The sequence below is a fragment of the Pteronotus mesoamericanus genome, unplaced genomic scaffold, assembly GCF_021234165.1.
Source record: "Pteronotus mesoamericanus isolate MK-2021 breed Mesoamerican mustached bat unplaced genomic scaffold, CSHL_Meso_final contig_220, whole genome shotgun sequence".
Classification (NCBI taxonomy): Eukaryota; Metazoa; Chordata; class Mammalia; order Chiroptera; family Mormoopidae; genus Pteronotus; species Pteronotus mesoamericanus.
In genome coordinates this window covers 2780783-2805739 of record NW_026555091.1, presented here as the reverse complement: position 1 = coordinate 2805739, position 24957 = coordinate 2780783, and the positions used below count along the sequence as shown (strand labels likewise).

The window sequence follows — 24957 nt, the reverse complement described above, 5'->3', positions numbered from 1 at the left end:
TTAATATTTAAAAAAAAGGGAAGGGAAGATACTTGAGAGTAGGAGGCCTTGGCCTTTGTCTGGAATCCCCCCCACCCCACCCAAGGGCTGTGCAGTGGGTGGCTCTATGTCTTCCCTTTCTCTTGTTTACCTGCTTTATTCCCTTGGGCAAGCTGCTACTGTTTTCTGGGCCTCAGTTTTTCAATTTGTCTTCACCACATGGATTGGCTGTGAAGATTTATTGAGTTTAGCTCAAGTAAAGCACTAAAAGTTCCTGGCCTATAATAAGAATTCAGATGTTAGCTGCTCTATTATTATTACTACTAAATCGAAATGAACAAAGGAATTCAAACAGTGGCACATTATGAGTTGACCCAGAGACTAGAAAGAGTGCCATTCAAACACGGAGGATTGTTTACCCTGGTGCTGCGGGAGGGGCTGGGAGGGATTGAGGAAGGCGCCGGCCCGGTCCCTCCCCTCCTCCTGCCCCTCCGCCTCTGCCCTCCCCCCCCAGCGGTGGCGCTCTGTGGAGCAGACGGGTGATGACCTTGAGGACTCCTGTGTGTCGCTCCAGAATTGTGAAGGTCAAAGGCCAATCTGAAGGAGTACTGTGAAGTGCATTGCTGTTCCAGTCAGCAGAAGACAGGATGCCCTCCTTCAGAGAGTAACGCAGCTAGTGTTCTAGACGTGCACTATTGCCAAACGGGAAGAAGAAACTCGCAGTCCATGATAAAACAGGAGCAACATTATTATTTTTAAATAATATCGTTTAAAATGGAGACTTGAAGATGATATACCAAAAAAAGACTTAAGTATCAGTAATTTAGTAAATAAGCCACAAATACATATATTACAAAATAAATACACTTGAAAACTGAATACATTAACAATATCCTGTATGTATAATGAAAAAATGACTTTGTGGATATTAGCAGAAAAAAATGTTAAATTCCCAGGAAGATGTACAAGAAGTATGAATTGACTATGTATTAAAATATGTATTAACTCTGCTGATGGAATTTTTGTCAAAGGCAATTGAAAAGCAACATGAATAATTGAAGGTATATATCACGTTTATGGATGTGAACATATGGATTTATATTGTGAACATGTAGATTCTTCCACATTAATTTATAAGTGAAATCCCAATTATATTCCCAAAGGGATTACCAAAGGATGACATGTCTTTAGTGTGATAAAGGTGGCATTCACTTTCTGTGAGGGAAGAATAACTTATTCAGAGCCTTATCATTAGATCATTGAGAAAGTAAATCCAAAATTTTATTATGGTGGAGCGAAATCATTAACCAAAAAGGAAGTGGATGGTAGATTTGTCAACAAGAAAGAAAAGCAAAATTTCCAAAGGTCAGAATAACATTTATAAACAAATGTCAAATGTCAAACCTAGTTAAATATTTGCAGTTTCAATGACCTAGAGAGTAACTCTTTATTTTTTATAACCATTAATAGCTCCTAGGCAAAAATGCACTTTTTAAAAAATATAAATACTTCTTTAAGAGTAAAGCAAAAGATCTGAGCTGTTTGGTTTTCAATTCTAAGAGTATTTTCATCATTCAGTTGCTTAGCAGTTACTTAATCAGAAGCCTGCAATAAGATTAACCTTGTGATATAAGAGAATTGAATGGTATTTTCTGGATTCATCTTACTATGTTCTTCATACTTACAGAGAAAGCAAACTATTGATTCTGCTAAATAACAAGAATTCAACCGAGTAAATTTTAAAGGTGTAATTGGCTGTATTGGATGATTCATGAATTGGGTGGCATCCCATCCAGCAAGTAGAAGGGAGCTCCACTGGGCTGTAGAACAGGAGAGGTTTTTAAAGGCAAAAAGGAGGTGGGAGACAGAAGTTACTAGCACAGAATGTGCTGTTTCAGCCCAGCTTGCCCTCCAAAGGGGAGGGGACCGGGCCTGTGTGCGCCCGCCTCTCTTGTTCCGACAGATAATTCCAGGTATTCTGACCAGGTAATTCCAGGTTGACGGGTTAAAGGTTCCACTCCTGGGCAGAGGCTGCAGTTCTGCATGACAGTGTGACTTGGTTTGCTGACGCGGGGCTTGGCACACCTGACTCCATTTTTGGTCTGTTGTCTGTTTTTTAACAGTTCTCATAGCCTCTTACCTTTTTTCTTTTCCCTCACCATCTCTTCCTTCTTTACTTATTTCATTTTAAATTTGTTTAAAAATACTAACATTTATCATAAAAATTCTGGTATTGTAGCAGCATATAAAAAGTCACCGTTCCCTGTTGTTCCATCCCCAGTCCTGTTCCCTGAAGTCAACGTATTTCTTATTCCAAATAGCCTCTCATCGTTGGTTCTCTTCCTCTCACAGTTCTATTTGTGGATGTTTCCATCAGAAGGTACCTTGTGCAGTTTTTGGCAAATAATAGGCCTTCATGTATCTTGTTGAAAGAGCGAGTGAATGAAAAATGTAGACATATGCTTAATTCCTTATAATTCAGGCTCCTGGTATTTGAAGCACAGTCCTGGGGCTTTGGAGGAGAGAGTGTTCTTCTCCCACCCCCAGCAGTTCAGCATTTGCACATCCTGGACCGCGTGTACCTTAGGATGGTTTTCTGTAAGCCGAAGACATCTCTTTATGTTAACATAGTAATTTAAATTTCTTTTCTTTCCAGCTGCCTTTGCTGCGGTACTGCACTGGTAAGATTGTTTTTCTCTTGTGGTCTGTTTTATGCAGATGGTTATAACTTACCCTAGCTGTTCCCCGTAGCTCTCAGGGAATAATTTCAGTATGATAAGGATGAATATATATTCTCATATGCAACACCGTAGTCTGAAAAAGTAGTTTAATTGAAAAATCAGGGTCAGAATAATGTCATTTTTTAATAAAGAGATTCATTATTGAAGAGGTTATATTTGAGACTCTGCTTTGCTTAACATTAGTATAGTGTTCATGTTGAGAGGAAGATTAATTTTTTTAATCTTCTGGATAGAAATAAGAATTTCATTAATCAGACATTTCTGAAATGGTAACCTATTGACATTTATAGTTTATAATTTTATTGTACTTGGCTTAAAATATTATTCTGGTTCATTCTGATTTTAAAATCTAATTTGAGTGGTTTTTTTTTAATAGAGAGAAATTTTAGTGTGAGTATAAGGCATATTGAGCGGAAAAACAAACACGGGTACCATTGTATTTGAGTTTTATTACAGAATTATCTGCAAATCGTTAGGTTAATTTTATTTTTGCTTTTAGTCTTTCTTTCAAAGATACCACTTAAAGTCTCCACACGGTTGCCTTGTTGCTCTTCTGTTTTTGCAGGAGTCATATCACACACCTCTTCGAAAATGACCGTCATTTCTCTCACCTCTCGACATTGGAAAGGGAGATGGCTTTTCGCACTGAAATGGTTAGTTTTCGCATGGTATTTCATTGTAGTATTTTAGGAATTTAAAAATTTTATGCTTTTTCTTATAGAAGTTCTCAAAGATGCTCCAAAGTGGGAAGAGTAGACCCTCCCACCTGCGCAGCCCCAGCCCCTCGCAGCTGCAAGGCCGCCTCTCCCACAAGAAACCGCAGACATTGTATCATTCCACCTGTGAGGTTTTTCGCAGGCATCTTTTGGAAAGGACTTTTTTGTTAACCATGGTACCTTTGTCACACTTGAAAACAATGAACAGCAGTTGCTTAATAGCATCAAGTATCAATCACTTTAAATATCCAATTTTGACTTTTTTTTTTTTCTTGCACAGTTGATGTGTTGGTATGTTTGAATCAGGATCCAAACACTGTCTATTCATTGCATTTAGTTGATGTATCTCCTCTTTCTTAAGTCATTCAACCTATAAATTCCTCTTCCCATTTTTGTTTTATTTTCCTTACTATTTATTTTTTGAAGAATCCTGGCCATTTGTCCTATAGAATTACCCACAATAATTCTTGTTACTTATTATGGTCCACTGTCCTAAGTTTCCTGAAAATTGATAGGTAAGAGTCTCCGTAGCTGAAGGTTTTATTTTTGGGGGGGAGCTGGGGGCAGGAACACTTTGTGAGTGGTGCTTTGCACTCACTACACTGTATGCAGAGGCACGCGTGTCTGCTTGTCTCGCTTTCTGGGACATTAAGATTGATCAGTGGCTTTAGGTATTGTCATCAGCTAGCCGTCAGCCTACACGAGTTATTTTATTGGGATTTCCAAATGGTGATTACCTAGTGCGTTACCTTTTCTGCACTATTAACTGTAATTCTATAAAGAACTTTCCCATAATACATACTTGGTTTCTTAGAGGTACGCTTTGTACAGGTAAGATGGGTTAATTCTCGATTCCTTCTAGTTCTCACCTTTCAGAAAAACAAGTCGGGTCTCCTGCTCCTTCTCCCGGTGGCCAGTGGGGTTTGTCTGCCTCGGGAGCGTCATTATGATCTGATGGCTTTGCACACGTTTTGTAAACTTCCCTGCCTTTCGGAGGTGAAAGCGCCCATGGTGGGCTCCGTGTGTCCTTGACCGCCCTCCTTCCCTGTAGCCTCCTTGCTCTCCGGGGCTCCAGGACTTTCTGTCTCCTGACTGGCGATCACCTGGTTTCCCAGGAAGCCCGATGCCTTTCAGGGGCCGGTGGCCTTGAGAGACCGCTGGTTTGGAGCTGGAGATGCTCACTGCCATGAGGTCGGCCTGCTTAGGAAACAGAATTAGGAAACAAAAATAAACCATTAATTTGTTTTCACATTTTTAAATTCAAATTTAGGATTTCATAGGTTTTACTTATGTTATAGTAAATGTGTAATTTTTCTGTTAACCTGAGAATTCTGGTTTGAAATTACTTATTTTTGAGGAATAACAATGTCTAAGATATTAAAATATAAATATACGATTTCTGAAAACAATGTTAGACTTTCTTGCACTTCAAGTTGGCTTTAGGATAGGTAGTAGGGATGTATAGTAAAATTATTATATATATTTTTAAAATATCTTATTTATTTAATTTTAGACTGAAGGGAAGGGAGGGAGGAAGAGAAATATCAATGTGTCGTTGCCTCTTGCGTGTCTCCCCACTGGGGACCTGGCCTGCAACCCAGGCCTGTGCCCTGACTGGGAACTGAACCGGCAGCCCCCTGGTTTGCAGGCTGGCACTCAATCCACTGAGCCACGCCAGCCAGGGCTATATCTTAAAGTTATTAGAAATCCTCTCCCAACTTGATAGTTAATTTCTTTTTGACATTTTTTGGATAGTTAAGGATTAAAAATTTTTATTTGGTAATTAAGATATTTACATGATTCAAAAATCAAACCTACAAAACAAGGATTCAGATAAGCAGTTGGGGGAACACTTGTGGCTCGTGAAGAATTTGTGGTTCATGGTAAATTAGAGTTTCATAGTAAACCACTCACTCTGTTCCTAAGGGGATCTTCTCTAACAGTTACATTATATGGGTTATAGGGTTTTCTTACATGAAGTATGCTGAGTTATATTATTTTATTTTTTAACGTGGAAACGATTTTTGAAGTTCTTTTGAGCCCAATTGCTTCAGTTAAGAAAAGGTTATACTGAAATATGTCGGATTTTATTTTTGCAACCTAAAACTGTAACAGTGGTTACAAACCTGTGAAATTTGATTGTAGCTGTTAGCTTACTTGATTGCTTTCTTTTTCAAAAACAGTGTATTTTAAGTTTTTTAAAAGCTAATAAGAGGTATAGAAGCTATATCCTTTTTATTATAACTGTGATATGTCCATATTTCAGGGATTATATTATTCCTACTTCAAGACTATTGTGGAAGCACCCTCATTTTTTAACGGAGTGTGGATGATTATGAATGATAAGCTGACTGAATACCCTCTCGTCATTAACACATTAAAAAGGTTCAATCTTTACCCTGAGGTAAGTTACTTTTTCAGTTCTGATTTTCTTTTCTTTTAAAAAAAAGCGTTATTTGTATTAAATGCTAATTCGAAATCTAAGGTGTGAGTCAGCACATTAAATTTTCACTTTTAAAAAGAAAATGTTTCTTTTCTTGGAAAGGATTATGAAAAAAATCACTGACTTGGAAGGGCTTTCACCAGCTCTGGGCACTGCTACACCTGCCCGGTTTAGAGAGCGGGAGGCCACCCGGGATGTGCTTGCAGGGATTGCAGCAAGGGAGCGCCGTTCCTGTCACGTGTCCTTGGCCAGACAGTGCTTCCTGTCTGTCTGGGACGCTTCCTTTAGCTGAACGGACTTGCTCCTGGGGGCCACCCAGGCGGTGAGGGCGGAAGGCAGTGACATCCACCGGTGAGCTGTTAGGGCCTCTCCTGTCCCCTCCCTGCCTTCACGGATGTCCGGACGTCCGTGAACCTTCTCCAGAGCCCGGCTGAGCGCGCCCTCCTCAGTGATACCCTTGATGGGACAGGTGGTTCTCCAGTTACGCGCACTCCCCTGTCCCCCTTCCTAGTGCAGTCCTGCCGCTGGATGGCACGGCTGCTGGGTAGGGGCCCAGGCCGCGGCTCAGCGCCAGCCCCGAGGTGCTCTCGATCATTTCCAGGTGAGCAAATGAGAGGAGTTGAACTTCCAGATCAGCGAGCGAGTCAGCCCGCCTGACTAATGGGGGGACAGAGACCAATAAATAACCCCACGGCTCTGTGTTTTCCTGCTTATTAAGAGTGCTTTCTATAACCGTGTACGCCAGCAGTAGGATCACACAAGAGAAGTGGGATCGCATGGCACAGCTGCTTTTGTGAATGCCTTTTGTCTTTTCAGGCTATTTGTAACCATTTCCCTCTGTCCTCTTTTCTTCCAGTTTCCCTTTTAATGGCTACATGTACGATGTACCGTTGTGTATCTAGTACATGTTTGTGAAAAATCTGCTTGTTTTCAACCTTTTAAAATACTCTTAATGCCACTGTAGCCATCTTTGAGCTAAGTCCTCCCACGTGTCCTTATTTTTTTACCTAGGACTTTGTCGATGTGAAACTATTTACTCCATGGAACATAAATACGCTTTTACGGCCGTGGCGCCTCTCCCTGAAGCGCGCTCCAGAGAGGCTTCACTAATTGAAATTCCCACCAGCAGTGGCTTGAAAATGCTTGTTTACCTGGATCTGTGCTAATTTGATTAATTCTGTGCTCTGCGTGTGTGTCTGAATTTAGCAAAAAAAAGCATTTTCACTTTTAAAAATGCATTTTCATGCCCTTTGTCTTTTCCATTGAGATTGTGTAAGAGTTCATTTATTATATGGAGGAGTGTCTATACTATGTTATGTGGATAAAACATTTTCCCTAACTTTTTGCTTGCCTTTTAGCTTTGTATGATGTGTATGTATTTTTTCTGTACAGAAATATCATATCAGTCTTTTAATGCATGATTTTTCTTTCATTTGTATGTGTAAAATAGCGTCATTCTTTTTAATTGGGATACTTATGTTTTTCCTATTTACATCTTTAGTTTATCTGGGATTTGTTTAGGCGTAGTGTGGGGTAGGAATAGAATAATCTTCCCAGCGCTCCTCTGAGCAACCTGACACTTCGATGTGAGGCCTGTCTTCTCCCCACATTCATTCTTGCACGCAGCATTGCTATACGTCGATGCTTGCTTCCGTGTTTGGACTTTGTGTTGTTGGGTTGGCTTGAGGCTGAGGTCGAGGTCGGGAAGCAGAGTCTGAGATTGAGATGTCCTGCAGGACGGGCGCAGGGTGCCCTGCGGGTCGGCGCCTGAAGGGGGAGGAAGGGGGCAGGAGGAGGCAGCTGGAGGAGGTGGGGCGATGCAGTCACCTCAGAGGCCTCCCAGCCCAGCGTGGCCAGCCCAGCCGGAGCTCTGGGGCAGGGAGGGCTCTGCAGAGTTGTCCATCCTCCGGGCAAGGGCCCTGGGACTGGTCATTCAGAGGCTGCCGTTGTCCTTGGGCGACCTTGAGGGAATTTCCCCTTCAGCAGAGGGTGGCTGCCAGTGCGAGGCTCAGTGGGGGGCTGGCAGGTACACCCGCCCAGCTTCCGGGGCCTGGGGGCCTGCTGGCCCGAGCCCTGAAGGGGTGCGGGTGGTGGCCCTCCACCCCAACGAGGGTCTCTCTGATCTGCGTGGCTGTTCTTTGCCAGCATCACACAGTCTTCATTGTAAGTAACACGTTTTACATGTGTTAAGGAGTCTCTTAAGCTGTCTCCTTTTTGTTATTCTTCTAGGTAACAATTCTAGACAGACACCTGGGATTTTGATTAGTATTGTTTTATGTTTATGAATTAATTGGAAGGAGAATTCACATCTTGAAAAATTGGATTTTTTCAGGAAGACATAGTAATTTTCTAATTGTTCAGATCTTTTATGTTCCTCAGCTAAGGATTATAGCTTCTGAAAGTCGAAATCTGGTCGTCCCTGGCTGCATTTGCTCTTGCCCATGGGCGGACAGTGGGGACCGGCTGGTGCAGGGCCTGTGCCGGGCGCTGTGAGGCTCGCCTTCTGGGATTCAGAGATACCAAGGGATGGTGCCGGAGGGGAAATGTTGATAATTATGAAGTATCTTAAAAATATGCCAGTAATGAAACTGTTGAGGATCATGTCTTTTCTCATATTGTCTCTATTTTGTAAAAATTAGGTAATCTTAGCCAGCTGGTATCGAATTTATACCAAAATAATGGACATGATTGGCATTCAAACCAAGATATGTTGGACGGTTACCAGAGGAGAAGGACTCAGTCCAATCGAAAGCTGCGAAGGCATGTTCCCCCCGTGGGCTTGTCCGGTGGCTGGTGGGTCACAGGCCTGCTCGGTTCCATGATGTTGGAGGCCTCAGCAGGATGTGCGGGGCTGGCGACTGGAACTGCCTGGGGCTGCCACACTGGCCTCTGTGGTAGAGGGGCTGGGCTTGCCGGGGCTGTCACCGGGGCCCCTGCATGTCCTCTTTCCATGCAGCTTGGACTTCGTCCCGCGTGTGTCTCAGGGGAGCCAGGCTTTTCTGCAGTAGCTCAGCTCCCGTGGACACCACGTGGCCTCTGATGACCTGGCCTCAGGAGTCACGTAGTGTGGCTCCCGCACGCTCTGTGGAAGGGGCCACAAGCCCAGCCAGGCCCAGGAGCTGGGTGTGGACCCCGTGCTGGCCCGGGAGGGCGCCTGGGAGTCAGCAGCCCCGCTGTGGCCGCCCAGAGCGGCCACGCTGCCTGTGTGCTGTGGCCACGCTGCCTGTGTGCTGCGGCCGCGTTGTGTGTGGGTGGGTGGGAGCCAGGGCGGCCGTTCGGTGTGGGTGGAAGCCAGGGCGGCTGTATGGTATAGCTGGCAGCCATTTTCAAAGCAAGTACATTTCAATTGCCAGTCACAGAAAGTAATTTTTAAAACATATGTTTTATTTTTAAAGGATTGGGAGATCCTGCCTGCTTTTATGTTGCTGTCATTTTTATTTTAAATGGACTGATGATGGCATTGTTCTTCATTTATGGCACATATTTAAGGTAAGACTGATCATTGAGAATATTTTACTGTGTTTTTACTAATGTATGCTAGAGTAATATAAATAGATTATCATTAAAGTTTGGCTCAGTTTTATAGCAGTGTCATTTCTAATATATGTACTTGTAGATATGCAGGTGCTCCCCATTTGGATGATTTCACCATTGTCATGGCCAGCAAAAGGGAAGATAATTTGAGAGGCTTAGATACATTATGGTGGGCACATTTGATAAATTTTAAGTAGTCATAGGCATTTGAACATAAGCAGTATATATTATTTACATAAAATATAAAGGAAAGGACCACTCATCAAATGGTGTTAATGGCTCTTTGCTAATTTTAAAATAAAAATATTTGTTATGCAGGTATTTACTCTCTGACCTGATTTATTTTGTAATTAAGCAACATTCCTAAAACTAAAGATTAGCAGATTTTCTAAGGGGTTTCCTATTTCTTTCTCTCTCTCTCTTTTTTTTACAATTCTCCACATTGTGTACCTGCTGAACTATTTTACCGTGAGAGTATCCTTAGAAATATTTTTTTTTTAACTGTTTACTGATTCTTTCTAGTACCAAAGTATGAGCATGGGCGTATATATGATCTTCAGGTTGCGTTAATGAGTTTGAACCTGCTATGCTCCCATTATCTTCTTTGATTTGGAAGTGTGGCATTTTCATTTTAGTACCCAATTGAGTTCTTAGCATTTGACTAGATAGCTGTACCTTCATAGATATTTATCAAATGAGGTAGCTATTAGATCAAGTGAGAATATATTTGCATATAGATTGGATACTCTGATGCTAATATTTCTGACTTAGCTCTAAGGAAGTTCTTTTCATTAATTGGGGGAGACTGAACTGAAAATGCATGATTAAAAGATGTGAAAGATTTTGTTTTTGAAACAAGACAATTTAACCAGAAGTGCTTGGTAATCAGGCCAGGAGGCGGAGCTGCGGAAAACAGGGCCAGTGTGCCCTGGGCCGCGATGAGCAAAGGAGAGAAACTGGGCGTTTATTCTTTTTGCTGAGTACTGCTCATCTGTCTTACGGATAGCTTTATTACATTTGAGAGATTAGATTTTAAGTAAGAGAAGTTAAAATACGGAACATGACATTATTGCTAAGTTGCTAATCTATAGTTATGTTACGTTTTTTCATTGCAAGAATAATTTCTGTGCATTTATTAAAAGTCATCATTCAGTGTCGTTTCCTCAAACGCCTTTTACAGCCGTCATTTCCGAGGGTGCAGGTGCCCTGCCGGCTGTGGAGGGTGTCTTCGCTGCTGGGCCGGGCTCCCATGGGCGAGGCCGCAGGGCAGTGGAGCTCGGAGGAAGCCCAAAATCATGGGCGGAACCTGTTAGCTGCAAGTTTTTATATCATTTGGATAAATGACAGGGGAAGCAAGGAGTGACTGCCAGTTCTTCGGCTTACTTTTACCTTTTAAAAATACACGTAATGTAACAAAGGTCTTTCAGGGCTGTAATGGGGGTGAAATGTTTTATCAGTTTAAGAGAAATGGAAGTTATGCATATATAGAGGAACTTTTAAGCGATTAGGTAGGAAGGAGAAGACCTAAGTGAATGAGGAGTCTTCTACATGAGAATAGATAAGGTAACGTTTGCAAGGAACTGGAAGAATGCCTGCCCTCAGAAATTATTTTTTAATTGAATGAAGTGAATAAGTAAATTATGGAAAAGAAAAACTTAGCTTATGGTTGCCCTATATGAGAGGCACAGTAATAGTATATTATCTATCACAGACTTTATTGACATTTACCAATTTAGCAAATATTTTTCTAATGGACTCACCTGACACTTTTCTTCTGCAGATTCCACCCTGTATTTAGAGGTGCTTGTTTGCCGAAGAAATAAATGTAGCACTTACTGTGAACCCAGCTCTAGCCTCAGCTCTTTACTGTCATAAACTCATCTAATCCTTAGAATCAGCCCTGTGAGATAGGTTATAGATGAGGAAACCGAGGAACCAGGATGTTAAATAACCCTCCAAAGGTCATGTAGCAGGTCAGTCGTAGAGGTGGGATTTGAACACAGGCTCCAGTGTGTGTGCCAACAACTCCTGCACTCTGCTACCTTTATGAATATGTGTAAATATTCTTTCCAGTAGTAATTTATTTAATTGCAGCTTTGGTTAATATGTATTTAAAGATATTGAGTAATGAAGAAAAAGCTGTTTATTCCATTTCCAAAGACAGTGGTATTTATATTTCATTAAAAAGTTTCATAAAAATATTTCAAAGATCATGGCCCTCAGGATGTAGATGTCATACTCTTTTCGGGAATAGTTTGCTTCCTGAAGATTCTGAGGTTGCCAGGATTTGCTGTCCTTAGGCTGATACTTCTGCAGGCATTGTTTATTTTAGTTTGCTATGGAGGCGTTTATTCTCTCTAATGTTGCCATTTATCAGGATCCTATTTGACTCCATTTTTAGTTCTCACACATGCAGCTAATGTTATAATCATTTTAATAGTTGCTTCATCAGTTAACTTAGAATCATTTTGTTCTGCTTTATAAATTGGAATGAAAGGTGACACAGTTTGTGTCTCTGTTTGTGATCACATGTCTCTCCCTGATGCGTCATCCTCCATATTGAATTGTGCCCCAAACTTGGAAGTTTTGAATAATTCTGCAGGTTGTGATGTTCAGTCTGTGTTTTTATTTTTTTAAAGTTTCTCCTCTAATGGTTCTTAAGCCCAAATTAATAAAATACACTATTTTATTTCAGTGAATAACAACATCTGTTTTTAATGTTACCTGGAATATTTTTATGATTTTTTTTCCTCCTAGCTCTTTGTCTGACAAATATCAACAGGTCCCCAAATAAGTTTACTGTGTTCTACAGCTAGGTATGATACTTATTAGGATTTTTTAAAATTATTGGTCATTATTTTGCGTGCACATGTGTGACTGTGGCATTATTTCGCTTTTTGCGAGGAGACGACCAGCAGTCCCTCCTTTCATCCCTCTCCACCATCCCCCTGAGGCCCCCACCTCAGATCACTCTGAGGTCTTTGAGGCCGCAGAAAGTCCACTGTGCCAGCCAGCAGTCCGTAGTTACGTTAATACCGCCATCTACATACTGCTCACTGCCGAGTCAGATGCAAGTAATTGTTTACCTGGTGACCAGTTTTTCCCTGTAGTTAATAATTGCCTAATGTTTTATTTTTCATAGTTTTCTATATACCAGTTAATTCCAAATCTACAACTGAACGGTAAAACACTTGCTTTATACTTTGCCAAAACTTTGAAATCCATCGTTTCACCTCTCCCCCCCACCCCGGGTCCCCTCCTCGGGCTCTCTGTGCCCTGGTTCGACCCCACAGCGGCCGGTGGGCCGCATGCCGTTGTGCTGGGACGTGTGGCCGCTGCCGTCCTGAGAATCCCCTCGCTTCTCTTCTCTGGTGTTGGGGCCACGGTTGTTTGATCCTGAATTGGCTTCTTGATGGTTCATGCCTTCCTTTTGGAGGACCCCATCCTCAGGTGGTTTCCAGGAAGGAGTGCATGGAGGGAATTTAAAAATAGGTGTCTTGCACGTTGGAAACTTTTTTTTCTTTTATACTTGATTGCTGGTTTTACGGGTTTCAGAATGGTGTTTTTCCTCAGACTTTGTTCCTCTAAGACTTTGCCTTCTGAGATTTAACAGAGCTTTTCAGAAGTCGGGCCTTGTTCTGCCACCAGTCCCTCTCGATGTGGGCTTGTGTGTTCTCTCTGGCAGCTTTTGTGTCCTCCTTTCTCTCTTTAGTGTCCTAAGGGCCACAGTGTGGCAAACGCTCTCCGTTCGTCCCGTCAGACACTCTGGGCTCCACCGGGACGCTTACGTTCTTCTGTGGTGGGGAAGGCTTCTTCAGGCCCCGTTCCTGTGTTGACTTTCTCTTCTCCATCACCTGTTTTTCTTGAAATCCTATCGTTGGAATAGTTTATCTGGTATGTTTTATTGTACTTCCTGTGAGATTCCAACTTCCTCATGAATTTTGAGCTTGCCGTTTTCTTCTGCCTCATGCATGTCCCTGTCACCTCCAGGTTCCGCTTGAATTTGTGTGCCTGTTTTTCGACGCTGACAGCTTCCTCACAGCCTGGTATTCCATAACCTGACCTGACATTTATATTTCAGATTGACGCAGTTTGTAAGAGGTCATCAGAGGGTTGCAAGGTGGACAGGACTCGCTGCCCAGTGGGTTTTCTTACAGGAGCATCAGACTCGTTCCTTCGTGGGGGACCCAGGCTCCTTTCCTCTTGCAGCTCTTTCGTTTCCCAGCAGAGAGTGGTGGAGGCACACGGGGTTCTGACCTCCTCAGTGCAGAAGGGATGCTGGGGACCAGGGACTGCCCCCGCCCCCCCCCCCCCACTCCCTGGGGCAGGTCCTGCAAGCCCCGCCCCTTTTCCTTTCGCTCTGTTGTGCTGAGACAGTTGTGTGAGGGAACTGTTTAATGATCTTTTTAAATGAACTCCACATTTAATGCCTGCTGCTTAGTATCACTGTGGCCCCTCGGATCTGTCACCGATCTTTCCTCCTCTTTTGAATATGTACCTCTCTCTGTTGGCTTTCACTCAGTTTTCTGTCGCCTCCCAGCTCTCGTGACAAAAGCTGGCCACTCTTTTGTAGATGTAACAAGTCATCAGAAAATGCCTTTTCTTCTACACGGGGAACCAGCCAGTAGGAGAGTGCAGTGCCTTCATCTTCTGATTCTGTTTTTCTCTGTCACCTTCTGTGGTCATTGGAGGTTCTTAGTCACTTCTTTGATTCCAGAAAGAATTTCTTTTAAACTACTATATTTCTAGATATGTTCCAGAAGCCCCAAGGGCCTAGAGGATTAATTAGTCTGTGTGTCAAACCTCCCTTTAGATTTTGCTTAACGTCCCCCTTTCTGTTCTGAAGTGAAGAGTCCTGGTGAATATAGCCAGTCTTCCCTGGTCCTACCCAAGCTACCTACGAGGAGACTCAGTATTCTTTTTAGGCTCTTTGATGGAATAGAGTAGCTTTTTATATCAGTTTTTTACTCCTTTCCTGTATGCCACCTGTTTTAAGGAAGAACTGAATTTTATACTTTTTATGCCAATTTTGCCTCCATTGTTTTGTTTGACTTCTTTTAATCTCTACTTAAAAGAGCCAAATCTTTGCTGTTTAGGCAGGCGGCATTTTTGGCTGCAGACGTGTCTGTAGGAGGCTGTGGGCTGCTCCGGCTCATGCGTCTCCATCCCTGCGGTGTCTGGAATGTTCCGTTACCTTGGCCTGCTAGCACACTTAATCATTTGATTGAGTAGTTGTATATAAATATTTAAAAGGCAAGTGTTTCTCTTTAGTACACATAAATTGATGAAAGTTATTGGTTGAAAATATTGGCATCTTTTCTCCAAAACCTGCCCCTGTTTATGTCACTGTATCAGCAAATGACACTTAACTTCAGTGTTTACTGCCCGAGTCTGAACCCTGTAAGATACCCACGGCTTTCCTCTTTAGTTACATCCTAAACCCAACTAGTCATGAAACCCTGCTGGTTTTCTTTCTTCTGAGCAGCTCTGGCCTCCTTGCCCTTCCGGACAGACAGCAGGGCTCTGCCAAGGGTCAGGAGCAGGCAGGACCTGCAGGTGGCAATCAAGGCGTGCCCCTCCCGCCCCCCCAGCTGGGAGAATTTCCTCAGGAGAGGGAAGCATCTGGGCGGAGCCAGAGGGAAGGATGTGGTTCCCCGTGGAGAGGCGCCTGCGAGGGCACAGGAAAGGTTTGGCGGGGTCACAGCAGAGACACCACTGAACTTGCGGCACTGGTGGTGAGCAGCCGCCCGGTCTGGGCCAGTGGCTGAGGGTCGGGGCGGCCACGGCAGGGCGGTGAGGTGTGTTTGCCCGCGCAGTTCAGAAAGCGGGATGCCAGCAGTCTTTGGATTGAATGGCCTTTTGTGTTTCCTTTCATGTTTTCATTGACTGTCCGCCCCGGGAAGAGCTCAGTCTTAGCACCGTGGCAGCTGCAATGAAGAATCGGGACGTTCACAAACTAGTAAATAAAACCCTCTGGTTCTTGGCCTTGGCAGACAAAGATTCAATTAAAGGCATTAATTGGTTGCTTGTTCCAGACTGGAAGGGCTAAGCTGGAAACTTTTCTCACCCTTCCTCGTTCCCCACCTCCCCTTCGCCTTCACTTTTGGTCAGCCTCTTTCCCTAGTGCCCCAGAGGGTCCCTGCCCGCGGCCTGGGGGCGTGGTCCGCCCGGCTGGCTGGTGCCCGGCAGGTGCCGAGGCCATGAGGTGGGGCTTCTCCTCCTGTAGCGATTCCCAGGTTGTTCTCTGCATTCCCTTAAGCATTCACTCAATGAGCAAGTGAAATCCAGGAGTTATTTAAAAAATTATTTTGAATTAACTGTGATTGCTTTTTCCTCTTTGAGTGTTGAACTTAGCATGTCTCATCATTCTTTGGTAAATAGAGGGAAAACCCTAATGATTAATGAAGCTATGAAAATGCGATGATTGCTTTGAATCCATGTCACTGAAGGATGTAGGAAAAAAGAAAATCATAAAATTATTAAGTGTGAGAACTGAAAAGTATTTTGAAGTTCTTTTTACATTATTATCCCCTTATTTTATTTCTGACAAGATCGAGGCTCCAAAGATAAATGAGATGTATGAGCAAATGTGGTAGATGTTTAGCAAACATCTTAGAGCGTTTTAAAATTTGCGCAATAGCAGCTTTCCTATTTTCTGTCAGTTGGTGGTAATACTGTAGAAGAAACTTTTTTTCCCCAAACCGCTAGGGAATGCTGATATAGTAACTGATCAACTATAATGGGGGAAAAATCAGTTTTGAGCATTCTGGTTAGTACCCCTTTCCTGTTTAGCAAAATAGAAGGACCCCTGCAGTGTCTCTGAGGCCCGAGGGGAGGGAGGGAGGCTCTGGGGACACTGTTGGAGAATGATGGGGGGTCACGTCACTTCACGGTGGCTGTAACTCAGAGCGTTCCTTGTAGATTTAAGCCAAGCATTCCAGTGTCCCAGAAAACCCGCCTCCCGGGCTAGTGGCGCCGAGCTGTCTGCCCTGTCTGTAGGCACTGGAGGTGCCGCAGCCTCGCCTGGGCCGGGGCAGAGCACGGTGACTGCAGGGAGGAAGCCCTTCTCAGGCAAGGCAGGGGGTGCAGAGGGATAGAAGGAAAATAGTAGCCTTTCGCTGCATAAAATGAACGATGTAAAATTTAAAATTGCTGGCAGAATACACTATGCATTCTATCAAAAGACTTTGTCAGACGTAATGAAAAGAAAAAAAGATTTCCCTTACCTTTAAATAGGGAAACAGACAATCCAATAGCAAAATGGACAGGAATGTGAACAGGCAATTCACAGAAGAGAAAAGGTACCTTGTCAAACAAACAACCAACCCACTGAGATGATGGTCTGTACAAGTAGGCAGGAAGTACAACCCAAAATAACAGCGAGAGCAGAGTTTCCACGCACGTGAAGGGCAGATGTGAAAGGTCTGGGCCGTCAGGCCCTGGGCTGTGGAGACGTGGCCCCTCACACATATTGGGGGGTGTGGAAGGGTGTGGCGTCTTTCTGGAAAGTTCACATTCTCTGACGTGGCCATCTCCTAGTTAGGTCTGTCCTCTAGAAACAAAAGTATCAGTATTTACATGCACAAGGGCGTTTATTTTAACTTCTCCTTATAATATCAAGGGATTGAAAAATAACCATCTGTCCAGTAACAGGGAGAGAGGGCTGAACAAATTGCAGTACATTTATACTGTGCAATATTCCACATCTGTTCGAAGAGGGCCTTACGATACATGCCTTAATTAGGAAAAATCTTCATGGTGGATTAATTAGAAAAGGAACACGTTTCCGAGAGAGACTAACAGTACGACCACAATAATGTATATGTTAGTGCGCGTTAGATAGCAAGGATGGACACACACGTGCTCCTATTTCAGATGAGGAGGCTGGGCCAGGTGGCAAGGAGGAAGCCATTTTTAAAGATAGGCAGACCTCTGCTTTTTCTCTTCAAGTAAGTTCATAATATTACAGTAAGCGTACCTACCTACCCGATTCTTTATTGAAAGCCGCAGCTCATTCTCCGCCTTCCCACGGGGTCCCCGGGCAGCGCAGCCGGCGTTGGGAGGGGGCAGCCTTCCGCCGCTGCCCTGCTCTGCTGCTCTCCGCGGCCGTCCCTGCGGCTGCTTCCTGGCCCGTGCGCTCTTCTCGGCCGCTTTGTGTGTCACCGTGCCAGGGAGATAGCCGGCGGGGAATCCCCCAGCCCTGCCCTTCGTGTCCCAGTCAGTCTGGGGTCTTGGGCTTCGGTTGATCCTTCCAAGTCGGCTCCGTGGCCCTCGTGTTCCCGCTCGTTACCTCTCTCCTGAGATGCAGGTGGTGTTTGGGACCGCCTTGTCCCTGGGCCTTTGCACTGCCGCCTCGTCTCTTGAGCGGCAAGTGGCTGTGCCGCGACTCTGGGGAGACTGGCTGCCCCGGAAGCCACTTGCCCTGACCCTGCGAACCTCACCCCCCTCTCATGCCGGCTCACGGGCCAGCTGTGCTGACATTTGTGCTGCAGTTTGAAAACAATTGAAAGATAAAACTTTATCTGTAAACTAATGTTCCCCAAGCATGTTCTGAAGAACAGTAGCTTAGGGATGAGATGAGGTATTTTTCAACCTCATGACTGTACAGCCCTTTTCTGTACCTCCCCTCCCCTTTCCTGAATCTGTGTCCTGAGTCCCAGGAAAGGCAGTGTCAGAAATGCAAAAGGACGCAAACGTATGTGCTCACAAAGAATAAAAAAAAAGAAGAAAAAGATCAGGCTGCATGATGCACAGTAACATGACTATTGAGAATTTCTCATTCCCTGGCAGTTGGAGTGTTTTCCCATACATTTTGAAGATGGAAATGACTTTTTAAAAGTGAAACCTTCTTTGACTGACGATACTGTAGAGGAAATAAGTTAGTTTGTAAATAAGCCCGGTGGAGTCCCAGCGTGGCCGCAGCGTCGGTCCTGCTGGAGGCCGTCGCGTTGTTTCGGGGGTTGGGGGGGCGCTTAGGACTGGCCTGTACTTCCCTTGTGTGAGTCACGTCTTCATCCTCTTTTTCCAGCGGCAGCCGGTTAGGAGGCCTGGTCACGGTGTTGTGCTTCTTTTTCAACCACGGGGAGGTAGGTCCGTCAACCAGTGTTTACCTTCAAAGTCTGGCGAGTTTACTTCTAGAAATAAAAGTTTACTCTATGAGAGTTAAATATTTTTTTAAATTTTAGGAGATTTTTCTTATAGAAATATAAGTTTCTTTTTAAAGTTTAATTTCTTTAAACTCTATAGTAGCATTCTTTAAACATTTGCTCTTATTTTGATTCAGATTGACACACTGGCTTTTATTTTAACTTTTCATGATTGTTCTATGTTTTATGTGATACATCTGTTAGTGATTTGAAGAAGTAGTGGCTCCGTATCAATGCTTTGTATAATTTAAAACGACAAGCTCATGTTTTAGCTGTAATAGACATAAACCGGGCATGGATATAGTTAATTTCCCCGTGTGGAGATAACTTTTTGTTGTACGAGCTATATTGTACATTTCTATTTTAATGCATTTATATTAAACTTTGATATTGTTTTAAGTATCCTTTTTGGACTATTTTATTATAATTATAAATTTGCACAATACCCAAGGGCTTTCTGAGGAGTCAGCCTTGTAGAAAGCGTGGACTCTGGGTCCAGCCTACCTATGTTCAAATCCTGGCTCTGTCATTTAGTGGCTGTGTGACCTGGAAGAGTCATTTAATCTCACTTGCCTTAATTTCCTCTTTGTAAATGGGCATAACAACATTACCCATCTCATGGGATTGTTGGGGGCAGTAAAGGATTCATATGTGCACAGTATCTAGGACCATATTTGACACATAGTAACTACTATGTAACTGTTAGTTTGCATTAGTGTTATTAATGGCTTAGTTTAAAGTCTACTATAAATTCAAGAACTCCTTTCACTAAATTAGAGTTGCAATTGAATTGAAAACCTCTGTCCAGTTTTCTTTTGTGTTAAGTTTTAAATGTCAGCTTGCTTTGTGTGATTGTATACTCGGTGTCTGTGGGCTTTGAATGTGCACGTGTTCCGAAGCTCCAAGAGCAGGTGTTCTAAAACCTAACAGTGGGGTCAGGGCTGAACTTTTTAACTATGCAGTGGTTACTGATGGATATTGAACCAACACACATAGACTATCTAGGATCACAGAAATTTAAAGCTAGAGTAATCTTATAGATTACAGCATTTGACAAATGATTGCAATATAACATCAATTAACTGGTTTGGCCTGAGTTTTGAGTGGAAAAAAGAAAAGGAATCATTTGGCTGTTTTTGACTGTGGATGCTGCTCAGTGTCGTAGGGTGGACCGCAAGCAAAAAGCATAGATTCCATAAGAATGACCTATGGGAAAAGCCTGCCTAACGCCAGAACCCAGGAGTAGTGAGTGGTCATGTCAGATGTTGGAGAAAAGGGATTACTGAAAACCTATATAATTTTATTTACTGTGTCACCACAGTAAATTGAATAAACATTTTGAACAAATTGAAGTAGAAAGGGCTACTGTGTTATCCTTAGCATTAGAAGTTATACATCCTTGATCTTGTTTTTCCTATAATTTTGATGCTCATAGAGCATGAACATCATTTGTTACAAACTCTTTTTAGCTTTTAACAGTGAAATTCAGACTGTTCAGTTCATTTTTCAAGTTGATAGATTTTTAAAAAATATTTTTCATCTACTTGGTATATTTAAATGTGCTTAGTTATCACTTTCTATTTAGGAAAAGGTAATCTCAGTGTGATTAGAATTTTGGTTTTACTGAAATAGGTAGATAATTTACTCACATCAGTAACTAGCTTAGAGTAGAAAAATGACCATTTTGAGTAATGACATATTAAAATTGAGAGCATAAGCTGAAGTTTTGTGTAAAATAATGAGAACTCAAGTAACTGAAAACTATTTTTTTATAATTTTGTATTCATTTTGTTTTTTAGGTTGTGGGATTTTCAGACTCTATATTTTTCTGACTTTTAAAAATGTTGCCTAAAGTATGTAATAAGTATCTCATTTTTACGTGGGGAGAAGCACTTGCTCCCGTCGCTCCTGTTCGCACAGTCAGTGAGCCTTTCTGCAGCGTCGGGGCTTGGCGCCTCTCCCCGCCCCTCACCCCCCAACCCCCGCCCCCGCCCCGGCCCCTCCAGCAGGTGCTGGGCACGCGCTAACTGGTGCCTTTATTCTTAGAAGAGCTATTTTATTTAATCATGCGAGTGAGTGGTTTATGTGCCAGAAAATAGTGGTGAGTCGTTACTTGCTTTTAAGTTCTTTTTCCATTATTTGGCTTGCTCTGTATTTGAGTCTAAGAAAATGTATGACATACTTTTAGAAATAATCTTTCTCTCAGGTGATTTTACAAGGGAAAAATTTTGCCCATACAAAAGAACTACGACATACATAATATAAAAGGATTAACCCCATTATTTAAAACAGAAATTTAAATCTGAAAGATGTGAAAATGCAGTAAAGGAGCTATTAATTGCCTACAGGTTATACATTTCATAATAAAATTATGAAGATGTTTTCGCTTCTCTAGGTTTTTCAAAAAATGGTGATTCTGTTCCTATTGAGAGGTACTGCTAAGAGGAAAGCTCATAGTTTTGTTCTGCCTTCAGAATGTGTCCCCGTACGAGAGATGCAGGCAGCGTGTGTGATGCTGGGGGACTCGGGCGTGACGCTGGCTGGAAAGTGTCCAGATCAGCACATTAAAAAAAACCCTGGACATTTTTTCCCCATTTTGAATGTTAGGAATTTATTATATGTGAACTAGGGTTTGTTTTGCTTTTTCATGGTGGGATTTTTATAACTGTTATAAGTCCTGACTAGTGGTGTTTTCTGTAAACCATGTTCACAGAAATAAATACATGCGCATATGAAGAGGAAAATTCCTATGTTTTTTAAACCAGAGTAATTCAAAGTAGAGGGTCTGGCACAAATAACTTCCTTTTTTATTACAAAAATCATAAGCATGTAATTCTGTAACGTAACAATATCACACTCAAGCACACCATATGCCATTTTAAGTGAAATGTTCAAATTAAAACTATAAATTACTACACCCATATTATTACCCTACCAAGCACATTCAAGCAGGCCTTACTTCTGCTGGGTCCTGTATATAAAAGGATGGCTTTAGAGATGTGTCTAGTTACCCTTTTTATTACCCATAACATATTTTCCTGGCCTGTATTAGTTTCTTAAATGTTTTTGAAATAAACAGATAAAAATATAAAAGTAAATGTACCTATGTCTAATTACTTATTTACATAGTTATGTCATTTATATAAGATTTGGAAAGAAATTCTCAGAACACTTTTAAACAGCTTCATTAGTCCTTACACAGTCTTGTATGGTAGATAAGTGGTAAATTATATTATTCCGATATGCATTAAAATGGAAGCACTGAACGGTTAAGTGTTTGGCTCAAGTATGTTAAGCAGGGAGAGGATTTTAAATTTTCCAACTAACCAGTAATCTTTCCAAATTTCTCTGAACACATGTAACTCTTAGGTAGGGATGTTCTTAGGTAGGGAAACTAATTCTGTTGACTAGAACTTACCTCTTGATTATAATGCTATATAGCCTTTAAAGGAACCCTGCTTGACTTGAAAGACATAATGATTTCTTCTAGTGTGATTAACTTAGTATTATCAGATTTTTATATCTAATCCAATACAGTTCTTTAAAATCAAAGGATGGACTTCATATATTTAGTATACCTGCAGAAAAATGCGTGCATTTGACAACGGAGACCAACGTTATGTAATTAAGCCTAAAGTAAACTTCAGAAAGAGTGATACTTGACTGTTTTAGGACTTTAGTTATTTTATTTGATCCTCTCTGCCACTGTTAAATGCTTTGCAGCCCAGGGTAACTTAGGCAAAGAAGAATTAAAAGCAAAAATGGAATGCCCCCTTTTAGCAGCATTGTGGATAAAAATGCTAGCATTGATGACTGCCGAGAGTTTTGAAGTCTCAGTTATAGGTTTGCTGAAATTCACATGAAAGAAGACAAACGCTGTCAATTTACACAACCAACTCAAAGGAGATGTTTTAATTCTGGCAGCGTGCCTTCCAGCTGGCACTTTCCCCACTGTCCTGTGAGGCCGTAGCTGAAGTTTTTGGTGCCTGGTTGTTGACGGTTGATGTTCGCGTTTCACGGGACCTGTGCTCTGAGCGTCTCCCTCTCACTACTCTCGCTTCCCAGTTTTGCTGTTGGTGGGAATTTGCAGCTTGTTTGACAACACACCATTTAAACTACGTGTGAAAGACTTCTCTTTGTACATGTAAACAGCAGCTTTCACTTGGTGTGTCTTACGGAACAAAATGAGCGCATGTACCATACGCTGATGTTTTCCAGTGCACCCGGGTGATGTGGACGCCGCCGCTCCGCGAAAGCTTCTCCTACCCCTTCCTCGTGCTCCAGATGCTGCTCATCACGCACATTCTCAGGTAACTGCCTCTTGCCCTTGGTCGTGGTCCTTGGCTGCTATTGCCCTGAATAGCGTCCGCTAGAATCTGTAAGCTTCCATAATGAAAAACAATCAATATAGTAACTAAGATCATGCTGATGTTGGGTGGAACTCATCAAGTTATTTTAAGAGTATAATGTCAAAGTGCCATCAAAAACGTTTCCTTAACCTGCCTGCTAGCCTCCTCCTTTTCTCTCCTTGGCCCCCAGACCTGCCTGCGGAGCTGCAAACCGCAGCCGCTTTTTCCGCCCTCTCCGTTCTCCCCAGCCACTTCCTCCACCACCACTGCCTCCCCAAGGCAGGCAGAAAGCAGGGGGAGCGCTGGGGGCAGCAGAGGGTCATTCAGGGCAAAGAGCAGTTCGCAGAAGAGCTGTGGCCAGGTACAGAAACACGTGCACCTCTTCCTCCTCCGTTTGGTCAGCACCCCTGCGAGTCCGCTCCTGGCCTGAGGTGTGCGAGGAGAGTTCCCACCGACAGTCCAGGAAGGGACTGGGCTGGCCGTTCCTCTGGCTTCAGCCGGGGGCCTGACAGGGATTCAGGCGCGGCCCAGGTTGGGAGGAGGACCCAGGACAGTCCTCCCTCCTTCCTGCCGACAAACGCTGAGTTCAGAGGGCGCTGCCTCGGTTCAGAGGGTAAAAATACACCAAAAGGGACCCGTGGTGAAATAGAACAGTGTGGTGAAAATCAGAAGATGACTTGGACTAAGAAGTCCCTTCCGTGACCTGACGGATCCAAGGGAATCTGGTCGAGGCCCGTCACCTCGGACACTTGCCAGCAATGTCGTCAGCAGGAGTAGAGCCAGGGTGTGGCTTTGTCTCTCGTGAGGTGTTTCTAGACGGGTCTCGCGCAGAACAGAACGTCGGGTGGTGGCCGCTTCTCGTTCAGCTCCTGGAGTCCCTGCAGCTCCAGCCTGACAGCTCTCTTAGCTTCCTCTTTTATTCTGGGATTAAAAGCTTCTTTAGTGTAGCATCTTCAGATAAGGAAATCTGTGAATTCCTTACCTTTGGCCTCGAGGCATCTGGGTGGGTGTTCCCTTCTCAGACAGACGGAAGGAAGTGACGAGTGCTGTTGGCCACTGCGCTGTGTTTCCATGTCCCCAGCCCTGACCTTGGCTTGTTTCTCCAGTGGGCTGTGGGCTGCCCAGAGTCTCTAGCTCCTGAGTTTCCGCAGCCTCTGCTTCTGTTAAATTCAGCGATGGCAACCTTTGCCTCCTCCCATACTCCCTCACCCGCAGGCTCTGATCCAGCGCTGCTCACCTGCCAGGCGCTGCTTCCTTTAATCCATCCTGGGGGGCCTGCGGCAGAAGGTTCTGCTGGTTCTCTGGTGCTACTTTAACAGATTGCAGCAGACTTCAGTTTATTGTCTTACCTCTTACAGTCCTGGAGGTTAAAATCGAGGCGTTGGCAGGGCTGTACTCCTTCTTGAGGTTCAAGGGGAGAACCGATTGCCTGGCCCTTTCTGACTTCGGGAGGCTGTGTGCGTTCCTTGGCGCATAGCCCCTTCCGTCTTCAGAACTGGCAATGGCAGGCCGAGTCCTCCTCTCCTCAGTTTGCTCCAACCTTCTAGGACTTCGAAGGACCCCTCCACTGGGATAATCCAGAATAATCTCCCTATCTGAAGGTCAGCTGATGGGTGACCTTCACTCCCCTTTCCCCTGTAATGTGACAGTTTCCAGGGATTAGGACGCAGACCTGTTTCGAGGCTTCCCTTTTGGGTTTTGCAGAATAGTTTCAGGTTTTTTCCATGGGTGTGGAGTCTGGTGGCTGCTTCCCTTCGCCTGTGGTGGCAGCTGCTTCCCCGGCAAATCGCGCCCTCCTTTCCTGGAGGAGCCACCTTCCTGCCTGTTGTCCAAGGGGTGGCAGCTCATCCCTGGTGGTCACCCAAGTCTTCCGGCACTTCATGTTTATCACCGAATTCTGTCTCCTATGGTGGCACAGCCACGTTCCTGAGCGCCGGGTTCCCTCCTGTAGCCGACGTCCCGGGAGGCGGGGGAGCGACGGCGGGGGGAGCCTAGCAGCAGCAGGCAGCGCGGAGGTGGCTGCAGCTCCTGGGGGTGTTGTTGTGCAGC

The 24957-nt window shown here is 43.6% G+C and overlaps 1 protein-coding gene across 1 annotated transcript in view; it reads left to right on the top strand.

Annotated features, from left to right (window-relative positions):
* Positions 1-24957, top strand: part of DPY19L1 (dpy-19 like C-mannosyltransferase 1) — a 68807-nt gene that overhangs the window by 10992 nt on the left and 32858 nt on the right. Inside the window, exons 2-8 of the mRNA XM_054571351.1 lie at positions 2636-2660; positions 3286-3373; positions 5703-5840; positions 8519-8639; positions 9275-9368; positions 18442-18499; positions 22778-22869. Of these exons, the coding sequence (XP_054427326.1) occupies positions 2636-2660; positions 3286-3373; positions 5703-5840; positions 8519-8639; positions 9275-9368; positions 18442-18499; positions 22778-22869 (616 nt within the window). The remainder of the gene's footprint in view (positions 1-2635; positions 2661-3285; positions 3374-5702; positions 5841-8518; positions 8640-9274; positions 9369-18441; positions 18500-22777; positions 22870-24957) is intronic.